This window comes from Hyperoodon ampullatus (genome assembly GCF_949752795.1).
Source record: "Hyperoodon ampullatus genome assembly, chromosome: 2".
Classification (NCBI taxonomy): domain Eukaryota; kingdom Metazoa; phylum Chordata; class Mammalia; order Artiodactyla; family Ziphiidae; genus Hyperoodon; species Hyperoodon ampullatus.
In genome coordinates, this window is record NC_136915.1 from 81,242,407 (window position 1) to 81,255,690 (window position 13,284).

Sequence of the window (13,284 nt, forward strand, 5' to 3'; positions counted from 1 at the left end):
ACAATAAAGCTGATAAGAACTTCTTACTGCCACGAATAATCAGCAAAAATATCCTTTATGTAGCTCTACTGGTCAAGATGATTTTGAAAACAAGGGGAAAAGTTTCAGAATTTCCAAGGGAGCATGTGATTTTTATGTGTCTTAAAAGTGAGTAGGGGCTGTGGAAAAAAGCACCCTAGACTTTCTTCAGCTTTTCATTTCCCTTCTTTTTGCCCTAGGACTGCCTAACACACACTTCATATTTCCTAACACTTCTGATATTTTGGTTAGTATTTAATAACATTTTAAACATAGCCATCTCCTTTTCTGATGCCCATAAAAATGTATCCCCATTCATCTTATATTACTTTTTCCCCAACTAATGAAACTTTTTAGATGATAAAGAGTTCATGAGAATGCACCCCTGTTCAATGGAGGGTCATTATCTGTTAGTTATAAGCAATTAACACTATGTTTTGAAGGATTTTCATATGAGATAAAGGCATTTTTTTTTAATGGACTACAAAATCTGGACTGGAGAGATCTACCTTATTGAGTATTTATGTAGCGTGCCCAAATGGTCAGAATGGAACATTTTCTAAAGCCCTCTGAAATCTAATACAGCCCTAACCATTTCTTGGGTCCCTGCCCTTTCTTTTTTTTTTCTTTCTTTCTTTTTAATTTTTTTTGGCCGTGCCATACAGCTTGCGGGATCTCAGTTCCCCGACCGGGGATTGAACCTGGGCCACAGGAGTGAAAGCCTGGAATCCTAACCACCAGGCCACCAGGGAACTCTCCCTTCCTTGCTCTTTCAAATTAGCCTCTGCACCACAATGATCCTCACCTTGAACCCAACTTCATCTTAGGATTTTCAATTGCTTTCATCCTGTATGTGGTAGGTAATAGTGACTAAAAACAAAGATCTAGGGGTAAGACAGCCCTGATTTGAATTTCAAGTTTGCTACTACTAACTGCATAAGTTTGGACAACTTGCTTAAGTTCTCTAAAGCTCTAGTTTCCTATAAAATGCAAAGAATTGTAGTACTTACAACTGAAATGGTGGTGGTGAAGATTAAGTGTTATGCATGTCAGCTGCATAGCACAGTGCCTGACGCATAGAAGTGTTCAATACAAGTTAGTGGTTATGATAACAATAATGATGATTTCCGGTTTCTACAGTCTCTTATTTTCACTGCCTCCCTGCCTCTAATGTCTGCAATTACCTTCCAAGACTGATGAAGGCAGGAGTAACTGAAATGTCACAGTAGGAGGACTAATCCAGTAAAGTAAAACTCACTCTATTCCCCTCCTTTTAATATAAATGGTCAGCAGTCATCCCTGGTTATTGATATATAAAGTCAAAGGATACAGCAAAGAAGCAGAAGAAAGAAAGACACTAGTGTGAATACAAGTGTTTCTTTGGTGGCAAGAACATATTGGATGTAAGCCATAGGAAGACATGAGGAAGAACAAAAAAGCTGGGTAAACAACAACTAGAAGAAAGCAGAAGGAAGTGATCTAAAAGAGCAAGAGAAATAAAAAGATTGGAAGGAGAATTTTAGGCAAAAGAATTTTATGTAGACCTATTTAGAAAAGAGAGAATATTATAAGATGTGAGACATGGGATTTGCTAAAGCAGGGTAGCTTGAAAGGCTACAAACGAAAAGAGCAAGGCATTTTGTAGGGTTTAAGAAGCAGTATTACATATGAGTAAGCTTATAAAATTTTCACAAGCTAGCAGTATGAAGAGGTATCTGCAAGGTTGGGCTAACCAACCAAAAATAACACAGAAATGTGCATGTTAACATTTATGTGCACAGCTATATTTATTAATCCTAAATATAGTTTAGGGGCATTAAAAGAAAAATCTATTCAGTTGTCAACACGGGCCATTATTAAGGCCTGCCCCTTCAAAAAGTTGATCTATAGACTAATGAAGACTCATTAGTTTGCTTAGTTTTCTAATTTAGTTACATATTTGAAATTTCACTATAATTTCTTTGCCTAACGAAGCATTTCCCTAAGCTAGAACTACAATCTTTTTTACCAAAGAGAGGTGTCTTACTAGAATCTACTAACAAAAATAAATTTAAAAATCAAAAATGGTATAATTTAAAAATCAATAAGAATAATGTAGACTCAAAAGTTCCACACCTCTATTAGGTTACCTTTTTCCTCAAATCAAGCCCTAAGAGCTAAATGAAAAAGAATAACTTGCTTAAAATTATATCCAACAGTTTACAAGTTGCTGAAATTTAACGTTTATTCAGACTCAACTGCTGCTTACAAAAGAAAGCTATAAATATCATCTGAACTAGCACCAGTCTGGTGAGAAAAAAAAGTGTATTGTATCAAACAGACTTGCTGTGTTATCTGTTCAAACATACCTGTACCAGTCAAAAGTCCAGCACTCTTCTTTCGTGCATAAGCGCGTAAGTGGTTGGACAGGCTAACAGCACTTGTAAACGTCGTATTGCAATGCACACATGTTCTAAGCTTCACAGGCATACCTATCATTCAAAAGAAAACTATAATCCAGTTCTCACTTCAAAAAGTGAAATTTTCTTAGGTAAAAGCGTGAAAAAAAGTACCACAATAAAGATGGTTTTAAAAAACGTTCATTGAATTAGCTTAAGATAAGGAGGGGAAATTAAGTCACCTATTATTAGTTTGTAGTTAGTATTTAGAGCCAACCCATGCTCTTTGGAAAGGTAGAAGGAGGAGTGTCTTGAACCCCTGAGCTCCTCTGGATTTAATACCTATTATCACTTTCTTGCAGATTTCTGTGTTACGCAGATCATTTCCTAAACCTAAAATACAATCCTATGATTTGAATAGCACAGTTCTGTTGAGAAGTTTCAAAGTTTACAACATTATCAATAAAAAAAAAATTAAAAAGTCTAGTTGACAAAGTGGTAATTAAAGTGTTTTACCCACAAAACCTTAAAAGGCTCAATACTAAATTAGTAAGCTTTCTGATGAAGGCTGGGAGAAAAGGTGGTAAAACACACCACTGAACAGCTGTTAGACACAACATTTTATTCAGGGCATTTTATGTTCATTACTCTGAATGCACAATCAATAATGAAAGTTAATGATTTGAAGTATTTTGCTAAAATCTTTGTGCTAAATAAAAGATCAACAAGCTAACATCTTAGTCATCACAGTAAACATGCTGAAACAATAAGAAACTCCTAACTTCTCAGACAACCCTCATGCCCCCAACATGTTTCAATTGGTTTCTTCAACATTATTGTGATAGCCACAAATATGTTTTCCCTCTCTGAAGTGTACTATATCTTGGCCAACATAGCTGACACATCTTCCTTACATTTTATCCCTCTGAAAAATGCTGAAAAGTTATCTTTGAAAGACTCTCTTCATACAAAAGAAAGAACCCTATTAACCAGAAGCTCATACAAGATAAATTGTTTTTCAGACCACTTAAAATACAAGGCAGTCTTTCCTCAAATCAACACTGCATTACAAATATTTGGAATATCCCAGTGTCTGCCCAAAGTAAACAAACCAACATTAATTTTATTCATTATTAATCCATTGACCAGTTACTTTTACCTTAGATACATTCAACCCAGTGCTAAAATTATGAGACCATCTAAATTTATCTTCAACATTCTTAACCTCCAAAAGAAACCCATACAGACACAACATTTCTCTAGTCTAAAAGTATACACCAGACTTAGCAATACCAAATAAAGTATGGCAACTTTTTATCTGCCACATCATTTGCCAATACATACAAAATATTCCTTTGAAAAGGAAAAACTATGGGTGCATAACCACTAAGCTAAACCATCTGTTTTGTTCTATTAGAACACTATAGTAAAATCTAAAACCTCAAACAAATGTTTTATACTCACAACAGTCCTCCAAAAGCAAACTATCCCACAGTACAATGACGAATTGAAGAGGGAGAAGTTTCTTTGGGTTAATCACAACACACAACAGACACCAATCCATTCAGTTTAAAGAGTCTGTTTTGTTTTACCCAAGCAGCAGGAAAACCGACAACTAAAATCTTGAAAATAGTATCACTTTGGAGCACTGGCAAAAAAATGACAGCCTTTTTAGTAACACTATGTTTCTAAACAACATCAACCTCCCATCCAAAGAACCATCCCCCGTCCATGACAAATTTTATTTTTACAGATCAGCTTTTTGTTTTTGCTTTTGTTCTCACCTTGCATTGTGACCAAGAGATGAGGCACAGAGAACTCAGCGCCGATGAACATCAACTGATGATTTATATAGAAATAACAGTATAACCAATCCTGCTCTGCAAAAAAGCAGCTTAAATAAAAGGATTCTGAAAAAGTATTTTTGACACATATTCCACTAAGGTAAACATTAACTGTGTTTAAATTATGTAAGATAGTCATAAATGTCCTCTTACCTGAGTGCATAGTGAAGTCCATTTTTTGTGGTTGGTACATCAATGGACTATCTTCATTTAGTGGAAGAACACATTTCTGAACAAATCTCTTTCTTGCAGTTTGATTATGGATCTTTTGAGGAGAAATAGAAGAATTCTTTTCTTCTCCCATCCTTTTATTTTTAAGCAGTTCTATCAGTGTAAGAGACTGATTCTTTTTTCCACTAGGCAGTTCTGGCTTTGTTTCATCATATTCATTTAAGAAACTCAGCCCTTCTTCCTCTGATGCAGACACTGATAAAGCTTCAGTCTTTAGGCCATTACGGTATGCTTCAAGAGGTATAACATTTTGAGATAGAAAGTCATCACTTGATGCAAGTTTTTGAGCTACAAATGGTCTAGGAATAATACGACGACTGTTCAATGCCTTTAAGATTTTTTCATATTTTTCTTCATTTTGCATCATCTCATTCAGAACACAGATTGGAGATTTGTGAGCATCCCACTTGGTCTTCCCAAGTCTTTTCAGGTGGCCTCTAACATGATTTGATAATCCAATTTTAGTATCAAACCAACCACCACAGAGCTGACAAGTGTGTTCAGAAGTGGTTTCAGACTTCTCTATAGCTAAAAAAAAAATTTTTAAGAGTAATATCAGAATTTTTAATAAATTGACCACCTTAAAACAAATTAACTCTGAAATATGAAATTATGTGATTCTAATAAAGGCCAAATCTGAGCAAAACCTTCAAATCCTTTGAATTCGAATATGGACATATTAGCCCAAATTATCTGCATGAAAACTTACCTTTTCTAACTCGCTTAACAGGTGTTCCTGTGCCAGTTCTTTTGAAATGTTGCATTTTGTCACTTGTGGCTATTTGTTCTGGTGATACAACATGACGGGCTTCATAGCTTAATCCTGCTCTGTGAAGATGTCCCCGGACATGATTTGACAACCCAACGCCTGTTTCAAATGTTGCTGGGCAGTAAGGACACGATTTCTTCTCAAGAGACAAATCAGTCCAGTGAAAAACAGAACTATGCTTTGACAATGAAGTTTCTGCATTTTCTAAATGCTGAGGATCATGTATCTCATGCAAAAAGTTATTAGTTCCAGCATCTTCATAATATTCAAAATAAAAGCCATCATTTTGATCATAACTAAGTGTAGCATTTTCTCCAGGCTCTTGACCTTCCACCTTGCTTTTAAATAGAGGGAATAGGTTTACATGTTCTTGATTAATATCATTATAGGTTTCATCTTCTATAGTCTGTGTAGTGTAGTCACCTAGCTCAACATTGTCCCAGGAACTTTCATCTTCTGTTTCATAGCTATCTTTCTTTTCAGCAGAATTAAGTTTTTGCAGAACGACAACGGTCATTTTATGCAAGAAATCTGGATAGCTATCCAAGTCTTCTCCTCCAACAGAACTTTGCTTCTTAGATTCCTTAACTACTCTCTTTACAGCTACACGCCTGTGGTCTCTGAAGCTTTCTGGCCTTTTGGTATCAGAGTTATGAGGGTTTGAAATAAAACTATTGTTGTGAGAATTACTTGATGATGAAAACAGATGTAAAGAATTTAACGAACTAGCTTCCTCTTTTTTGAAATGCAGAGGATATGATTCACCTGATTTTTTGATCATCCTGTAGTTTTCATATTTATGTCTATATAAATAGTTGCTATTTGCCTTGGCATTAGATTTTTCTTTTGCTGCCTGATGAAAATACTTAGGTTTTTGGTCAATGCTGCTTTTAATCATAACAGTCTTGTGAGGAGAATTGTTTTGATTGCACACATTTACACCTGACTGGGCAATGCTTTTCCGAGCTTTTTGTATTCTGTGTGGCCGCTTATGGAATTTTGAAAAATTACTTGATTGTGAGGATGATCCAAATGTTCGCTTTACATCTTGTTTTAAAGCAGAGTTCTTTGGAAATGTTGTTGACTGTTGTTTAGTTAATGGTTTAGGACTATCTGTATCTATAGGTTCTTCGATTATGTCGCTTTTTTTTTTATCAAGTCCAAGAGGACTGCCAAATGAATCAATGCACGATGAATGCAAGTACTCCATGTGTTTTTTTAAAATACTCCTGGCTGAAGTAGTAAAAGGACACATCTTACATATATAGGTAGCTGATTTTTTGGATGATCCTATAACGGGGTCCTTCATGAAAGTCTTTTTTTGCGTTTTTCTCTGGGCTACATCAGAACTGACAATAGGGCATTTTACCACTGCTCCATGGGCAATTCCTCGATGGCATTCCAATTCATTTTCTGTCACTGCCATAAAGTTACACTCTTCACAGCAGTAGTACCTTTTATCTTTTTCATGGGTTTTAGCATGTTGCACAAATGTTTTAGGGCAATTGGTACCAAACACACACTGAGGGCATTGTAATCGTGCACTTCTTCCTTCATCTTGAAGTTCTTTCAATTCACGAATTTCCTCCATCAATTTCTGTCTTCTTTCTTGGTGAATAATCATATGCTTTAGTAGCGAGTTCCTATCTCGAAATGTCCGTCCACATTCTCTACAAGCATATGGCCTTGGGACGTTAAGATGTCGAAAGTGACTATTTCCATCTAAATGATACATCATATGCCTGTGGAGATGCTTTTTCTCCCTAAAATTCACATTGCACTTTGTACAGGGGTAGAATGATGGCTCTTCGGTGCTGAAAGTAGCAGGTGACTCGGAATCACTTTCTTCACATTTCTTTTTTAAGGTATTTGAAAGAAAAGTGCCAGTATGAACAGGTGAACTGTCTTCTCCGCACTTATCTGGGTTATAAATTAGGTGTTGAAAAGTATCCACAGATTCCAAGTCTTCATCGGTTGATTCAGGTTTCACTTTTGATAATGCATATTTCTGTGAGTCTATTGCTTGCAGTTCTTCATTCTGTTCCATAAAGTCTACTTCTAGCATTTTTGATTTATTGGGTACACAGTTAGAATCATTAAAGCAATCCTCAGTATAACGAGTTATCTTGCTTACATCCATTTTTCGCTTTCTCTTTTTTTCTAGACCTACTTTAGAGTGAACTGGAGCTTTATCCACTGTGTCTTCATTCGTCATAAGAAACTGAATGAACTCTTTTTGGGGATCCCAGTTTGTATCATTTTCTGACCTAAATTCATCTGTACCTGAGGAAATTCCTGTTAATGTGCTGACACAATCATCTTTTACCAATAAATCTTCACTATCTTCACCCACCTCTACTTGATTTATTAAAGTGCTATCTGACTTTATATTACTCCCTACTGAATTCTGAATGTCACAACCAATTGAAGCAGAGGTAGGTAGTTTTTTAATGGAATGGGTTGGATTCTTAGCATGTGCTACATCTGATAACAAAAATAAAACTTGGTGTTGACTTGCTTTCTGTGGTGTAGAGAGCTGAAGATCAGCTGCCACCTTCAAAGTTGAACAAGATTCTGTCGTTGGCTGATCCACAGGCTGTCCAGTGGTTAATGAAACACTGCCTTTATTCATATTGGAAGTCTTATTTAAGGAGTGTGAAACTGGTCCATTAACAGCAGCTCCTTTAGGCAAGATAAAGTTTTCACTAGAAACAGTAGGAGCACCAGCATGTATAAATAGAGTAGACTGGCCTCCACTTAAGGCTTTTTCAGATTTGTCCTTTGACAGTTCTTCAGGCAGAGTGAATGTATTGTTTTTCTGAAATGATGTTTGACAATCTTTTGGTTTATGAACTCCACTCTCTTTGTCTGAGATAAAACTGTTGTCATCTAGGAGTTCTTCTTTAGCACCAGTAATATCGGTGTTTATCTTCAAGTCATCCATATTGTTGGCAAGCCCATTTAACACATTTAGTCTAGAAAATGGAAAAAAAAATTTAGATTTGCATGAAAGAAAGAATATTATTAGAACGTATGGAGAGTTAAAAGTACACATTTTTAGTAGCTTAATTCTACTTTTTATACTAAGATCCCAATAATTTTTCAAGGATGAAGAAACACTTTAAAAAATTGAAAGATTTTTAAAAGGTTGCAGCGGTTAATTTTTCCTTTGTGCTAGGCAACAACCCAAAACTGCATATATACAAAATGTAGGGCAAAGTACATAAAAAACACACACAGACACACACAATATAAATGAATATGCTACAGACTGAAAAAAATCTAAAATCTCATATACAGATTACTAATAAGAAAATTATCTCACTTAAGTAGATTTATTAAGGGACATTCTACACTAGAGAATAATGTAAATTGTTAAATATTGCAGAAAAGTAAAAGTTTTGTCACTTAAAAGTCCATTCCCAGAGGAAGGTAACAAAATACCAGTCAGTAGAGAAGCTTACTTGAATGTACAATGTGCTATCAACATCAATGGCTAATGTATGAAACAGCATTTTTTATTTAAAATAAGGCTGCTTTGCTCTCAGTGTTTCACATTCTCCTAAAATTCGACTAATTTAAAAAATGTTTTATTCACTGGGTTTCATTCATTGCTTATATAAAGTATCCTTCATTCTAAATTAGTAAAGTTAAAATTAATGAAGTTCCATGTTTCTTTAAACTTTCATAACCTGGATCCCCAAATTCTAGGCATTCCCTACAGGCAGTTAGCCTATTTATGATCTGACAGTCTACTGCAATAACCTAAATTTTTTTACTCTACTCTGAAACATCATAAATATATGTTAAGTTTTTAGTTTATTTCATATAAAATGTGGACAATATTTTTCTAGGCATTTTTGATAAAATATTTAATCATTATGAGAAGACAGCAGGATATTTTAAAAGGAAAGGAGACTTCTGAAAGTTTGGAAAACATACATACCATGGCTATAATTATTGCCCCTACTATGAAGAGTTTCCTTGTACCCTGTTCTTATTTTACTCTTAGAAATGGCCACATTATACAGGAGTTGCCTATCTTCTTGGAAGAATGTAAGCTCTTTGAGAGCAGGGATAGTGACCTAGTCACCTTCATACCCCTAGAACCTAACAGGATGCTTGGCATAAGTGCTCAGGCAATATTTGTTGAATAAAGGACTAATGTGGTGAATGAATAAAAACACAACTGCAAAATCAAAACAAAAGTTCCTAAAGTATAAGAAGAAAAACAGTTTTCTTCCTATGAAATTCGGATATCTCATTCAAATAATGCAAATTCCATCATGGTTCTGATTTCTTAACTCAGCAGTTTTAGCAACGCCTTCAAAATATCCAGTAATCCTCAAGCGCGATTTAAAGAAGCCGCTATTTGGCAGCCCCATGTATTTAATTATTCGAAGTACTGACATAAAATTCCATATTTCTTTTCCTTTCGTACATAGTATCAAGTACAGTTTATTCATTCTCCAAATGTTTACTGAGCCCTTTCTATGTGCCAGGCATTGCTCTAGTAGCAGGGATTCAGTAGGGAACATGACAGACATAGTTCCTGCTCTCAGATAAAGAATAAGGTCTTCCATTTTTCTTTTACAGTATTTTAAATTTGTATAACAAGTAATATCATTTTAGAACAGCAGGAATTTACAATTGCTATTTAGAAATTAAAACATTTGCAATAAAGTTCATTATTTCTAATATCTTTTATGGTACCAGGTACATACTTTGTAAAACATTAAATCCAGTTAAAGAATAAAAGAATTGCTTCTAATTATTTTCTTCTTATTTCACAACTTAGAGCAGCACTTATAAATATGATCTTATTCTTTCCACAAGACGTGTTCCTTAATACAACAAATATTACAAGTAAATATTATAAATATCCTTCTTTGGCATTATTATTTATACCAACAATTATTTTTCTGCCCGTCATAGGTCTTAGAATTCTGTTTTGAGATTGGCAAATTTCCACAGAAATAAAAATAGACTTCAAATAACATCATATTCAATGATATCACTCCAAAATGGTGCTAATGCAGCACCCAGCAGGAGTCTCTACATCACATACAGGCAAGTTAAAAATGGGCAGCACATAAACATGTGTTAGGAAGGAGTGTGCAAACGTCAATGAAAAGAAAAGCAAACCTTGATGCTATACTATTACCCATTCCTGACATTTCTAATTAAGTTAGGTAGAAAAAGTAAAATGTCCAAATAGGAACAACCTCATAAATCAGAAATGGATGACAGATTTTTTAAAAAAAACTAGCCTGAAAAACATTTACTTTCTTTTCCTACTTATTATATTCGCAGAGGTAGACAAATATATGCTCAATCTGAAAGCCTATATTAGCTTTTCTCAACAGGAAGCAACATTGCTAACGAAGTGGTAAATTCAGTGTTAATGAGTGGCTTCACTGTTACCACCTCAGAGGTAAAACCTTCCATGTTCCATGTTCCACCCATCTGTTCTGGTGTTAGAGGTTCAGAGATGGAACAGACGCTTCCCATTTAAAGCAACTTCGTTGGTACCCCCTGAACAGCAGGGTGACAAACTATGAGAATATCATGTCAGCTTGGAGATTGCATCCTCATTACCAGAATGGCTTTATAAAAGCCTTCCATAAGTTCAAAGTTTGAAGATATCAAAGGGTTTTGCTCAAAAACATAGAAAGAATAACAGATTTTTAAATATACAAAGCACATGTAGTAAAAAGAAAAACAGAAGATCAAATTAAATATTGTGAAAATATAAAATGAGGTCTTTAACAATCAAACTTTTCCTTTACATCTACATAGTGAAATACACCTTACTTGCCTCCAAATTGACTATCTCTGCTCTGAAAAATTTTTATTAGCACATTAATATTAAAAATATACTGTATCAGTTTAAAAATATGCTACAAGAAATTGAATCAGTAAGCTAGTATTTTAGCAACAATAAAAAATTCTCCTGGCTTAATTTTCAGAATATATTTCTATAAATGAAAATGTCCAAGATACATTTTTTCTTAACAGTATTCAAGACCCAGAGCTATTGCATTGAGATACAATATAGAACAATGGATCATCAAAATGTGTTGCACTGACCCAGAATTTTGACATAAAAAATTATTTCCCTACATTCAGTATGTTTATGGAGTATCCAGGCAAGAAAGCATTTGACCTATAAGTTAATTTCACACTGTCTCAAACAGTTTTTTCAACCACCTTTATATAGTTAAATATATATAACAGAGTCATAAATACTAGGTTATGTGAATATAACAAAGGAAGGGGCATATTTGAAGGTAGGCATTATTCATTAAGTTTAAAAAGGAAAAACTAATGAATTAAAATAAACAAATTAATGTTATATTGTTTGGCCTCTCTAAATTTCAATGAAATTGCTGTTATCAATTAGGATCTTTTTATTAAATGTTTAGATACTATCACTGTGTCCTCCTCCATGTAATCATATAACTACAATTTTTCTATTAACTGAATTTTAAAATGTTCTTTAAAAAGTTCACATACTTTATAAAAAGCTGCAAATGGAATTTTAAATCTACATGAAACATATTTCAGGTTCTGGAAAATCATAATGAGTTCTACAGCTATAACTGCCTGTAGTTATATACTGTGAGCATTAAAAAAAAGTACAAAGGTCAGATCTGTCTTCAAGATGACATCATCACTTATATGCCTCAAGCTAGACTTATTGTCTCAGAAATCTCAAACATCAGTATTTTTGCAAACTATCAGCACTTGCTATAACACCCTCACCACACTACATCTTGAGGTTACTACAGAAGAAATGAGGTGATAATTGCATATTAACATAATTATTCTGTAATCCCTGTGAGCAAGCTTCCTAGGTCACTCAGTAATTCAGATTAGATGCAACCTTCCTGTCACCAAATCTATGCTGTCCACTTCCTGTTCATGAATAATTCTTTTCTGATAGAAAATTGGCTTAATTTCATTTTTTATGTACATTATTCATTGTATTTATTGCAAGTAGGTTAATATTTTGTGGGTACTTATTACATAATATCAACCTCTGTCATGTAGTATAATTTCACAAAAAGTATAGTACAATTTGCCCTCACTCTACATTAGTTCATTAATAACTATATTGCATAGCTATAAATAAATTATAATGTTGCCCACTAGCTGAGTTACAGTTAGGATCTGTCAGATTTTCACAAACCCCATGTTCATTTATTTATTTTTTATTTATTTATTTATTTTTTTTATTTTTTTTATTTTTTGCAGTACGCGGGCCTCTCACTGCTGTGGCCTCTCCCGTTGCAGAGCACAGGCTCCGGACGCGCAGGCTCAGCGGCCATGGCTCACGGGCCCAGTCGCTCCGCGGCATGTGGGATCTTCCCGGACCGGGCCACGAGCCCGTGTCCCCTGCATCGGCAGGCGGACTCTCAACCACTGCGCCACCGGGGAAGCCCCCCATGTTCATTTAAATTATCCTTGAAAACACACGACAACTTCAATTAATCATATTTTGAGATTGGTTCAAGAAGAGAAAACCATTCACAACTGTCATTCTAATTGCAAAAAAAAATCTTAATTAACTGAAATATTACATCTAAAATTACTTCAGTATTTAAGCATATATATACTATACACAATGTACAAATATATATACCTGTCTCACCTAGCATACAATGCAAGTGAAGACAGAGTATACCATATATAACGATATTATCCAGGTAGTATCCTAAGCTGTATGTCACACTGACAGGAAACTCTAAAAAAATACTGAACATTCGTAAGGGTACCTAGCATATAACATGAAGAATGAAGAGAAAACCTGGCAAGTTTAATCCAACAATTAGCCAATGCAATTAGCAATCTTCAAATGTTTGAAGGTTTGGCATACAGAAGAAAAAACATATAATCAATATGTTTGAATCATAAAGATGTGGATTTTATCTCAAGATTAAGAAAAACTAGAAACAGGAAACATTCAGCATTTCAATGCGTTGTCTTACACAAGAGTGAACTGAATGGCTCAGCAGGTTGGACTATTTGTCAGAACACTGTA

The 13,284-nt window shown here is 34.6% G+C and overlaps 1 protein-coding gene across 2 annotated transcripts in view; it reads right to left on the reverse strand.

Annotated features, from left to right (window-relative positions):
• The window catches only part of ZNF644 (zinc finger protein 644), a gene marked incomplete at both ends in the record, with an annotated part of 78,439 nt that overhangs the window by 12,173 nt on the left and 52,982 nt on the right, over positions 1 to 13,284 (reverse strand). Inside the window, 3 exons of one of the 2 annotated variants that reach the window (XM_079728459.1) lie at positions 2,367 to 2,489; positions 4,394 to 4,999; positions 5,181 to 8,215. In XM_079728459.1, coding sequence (XP_079584585.1) covers positions 2,367 to 2,489; positions 4,394 to 4,999; positions 5,181 to 8,215 — 3,764 coding nt within the window. The remainder of the gene's footprint in view (positions 1 to 2,366; positions 2,490 to 4,393; positions 5,000 to 5,180; positions 8,216 to 13,284) is intronic. The other variant, XM_079728460.1, reaches the window with a different exon arrangement.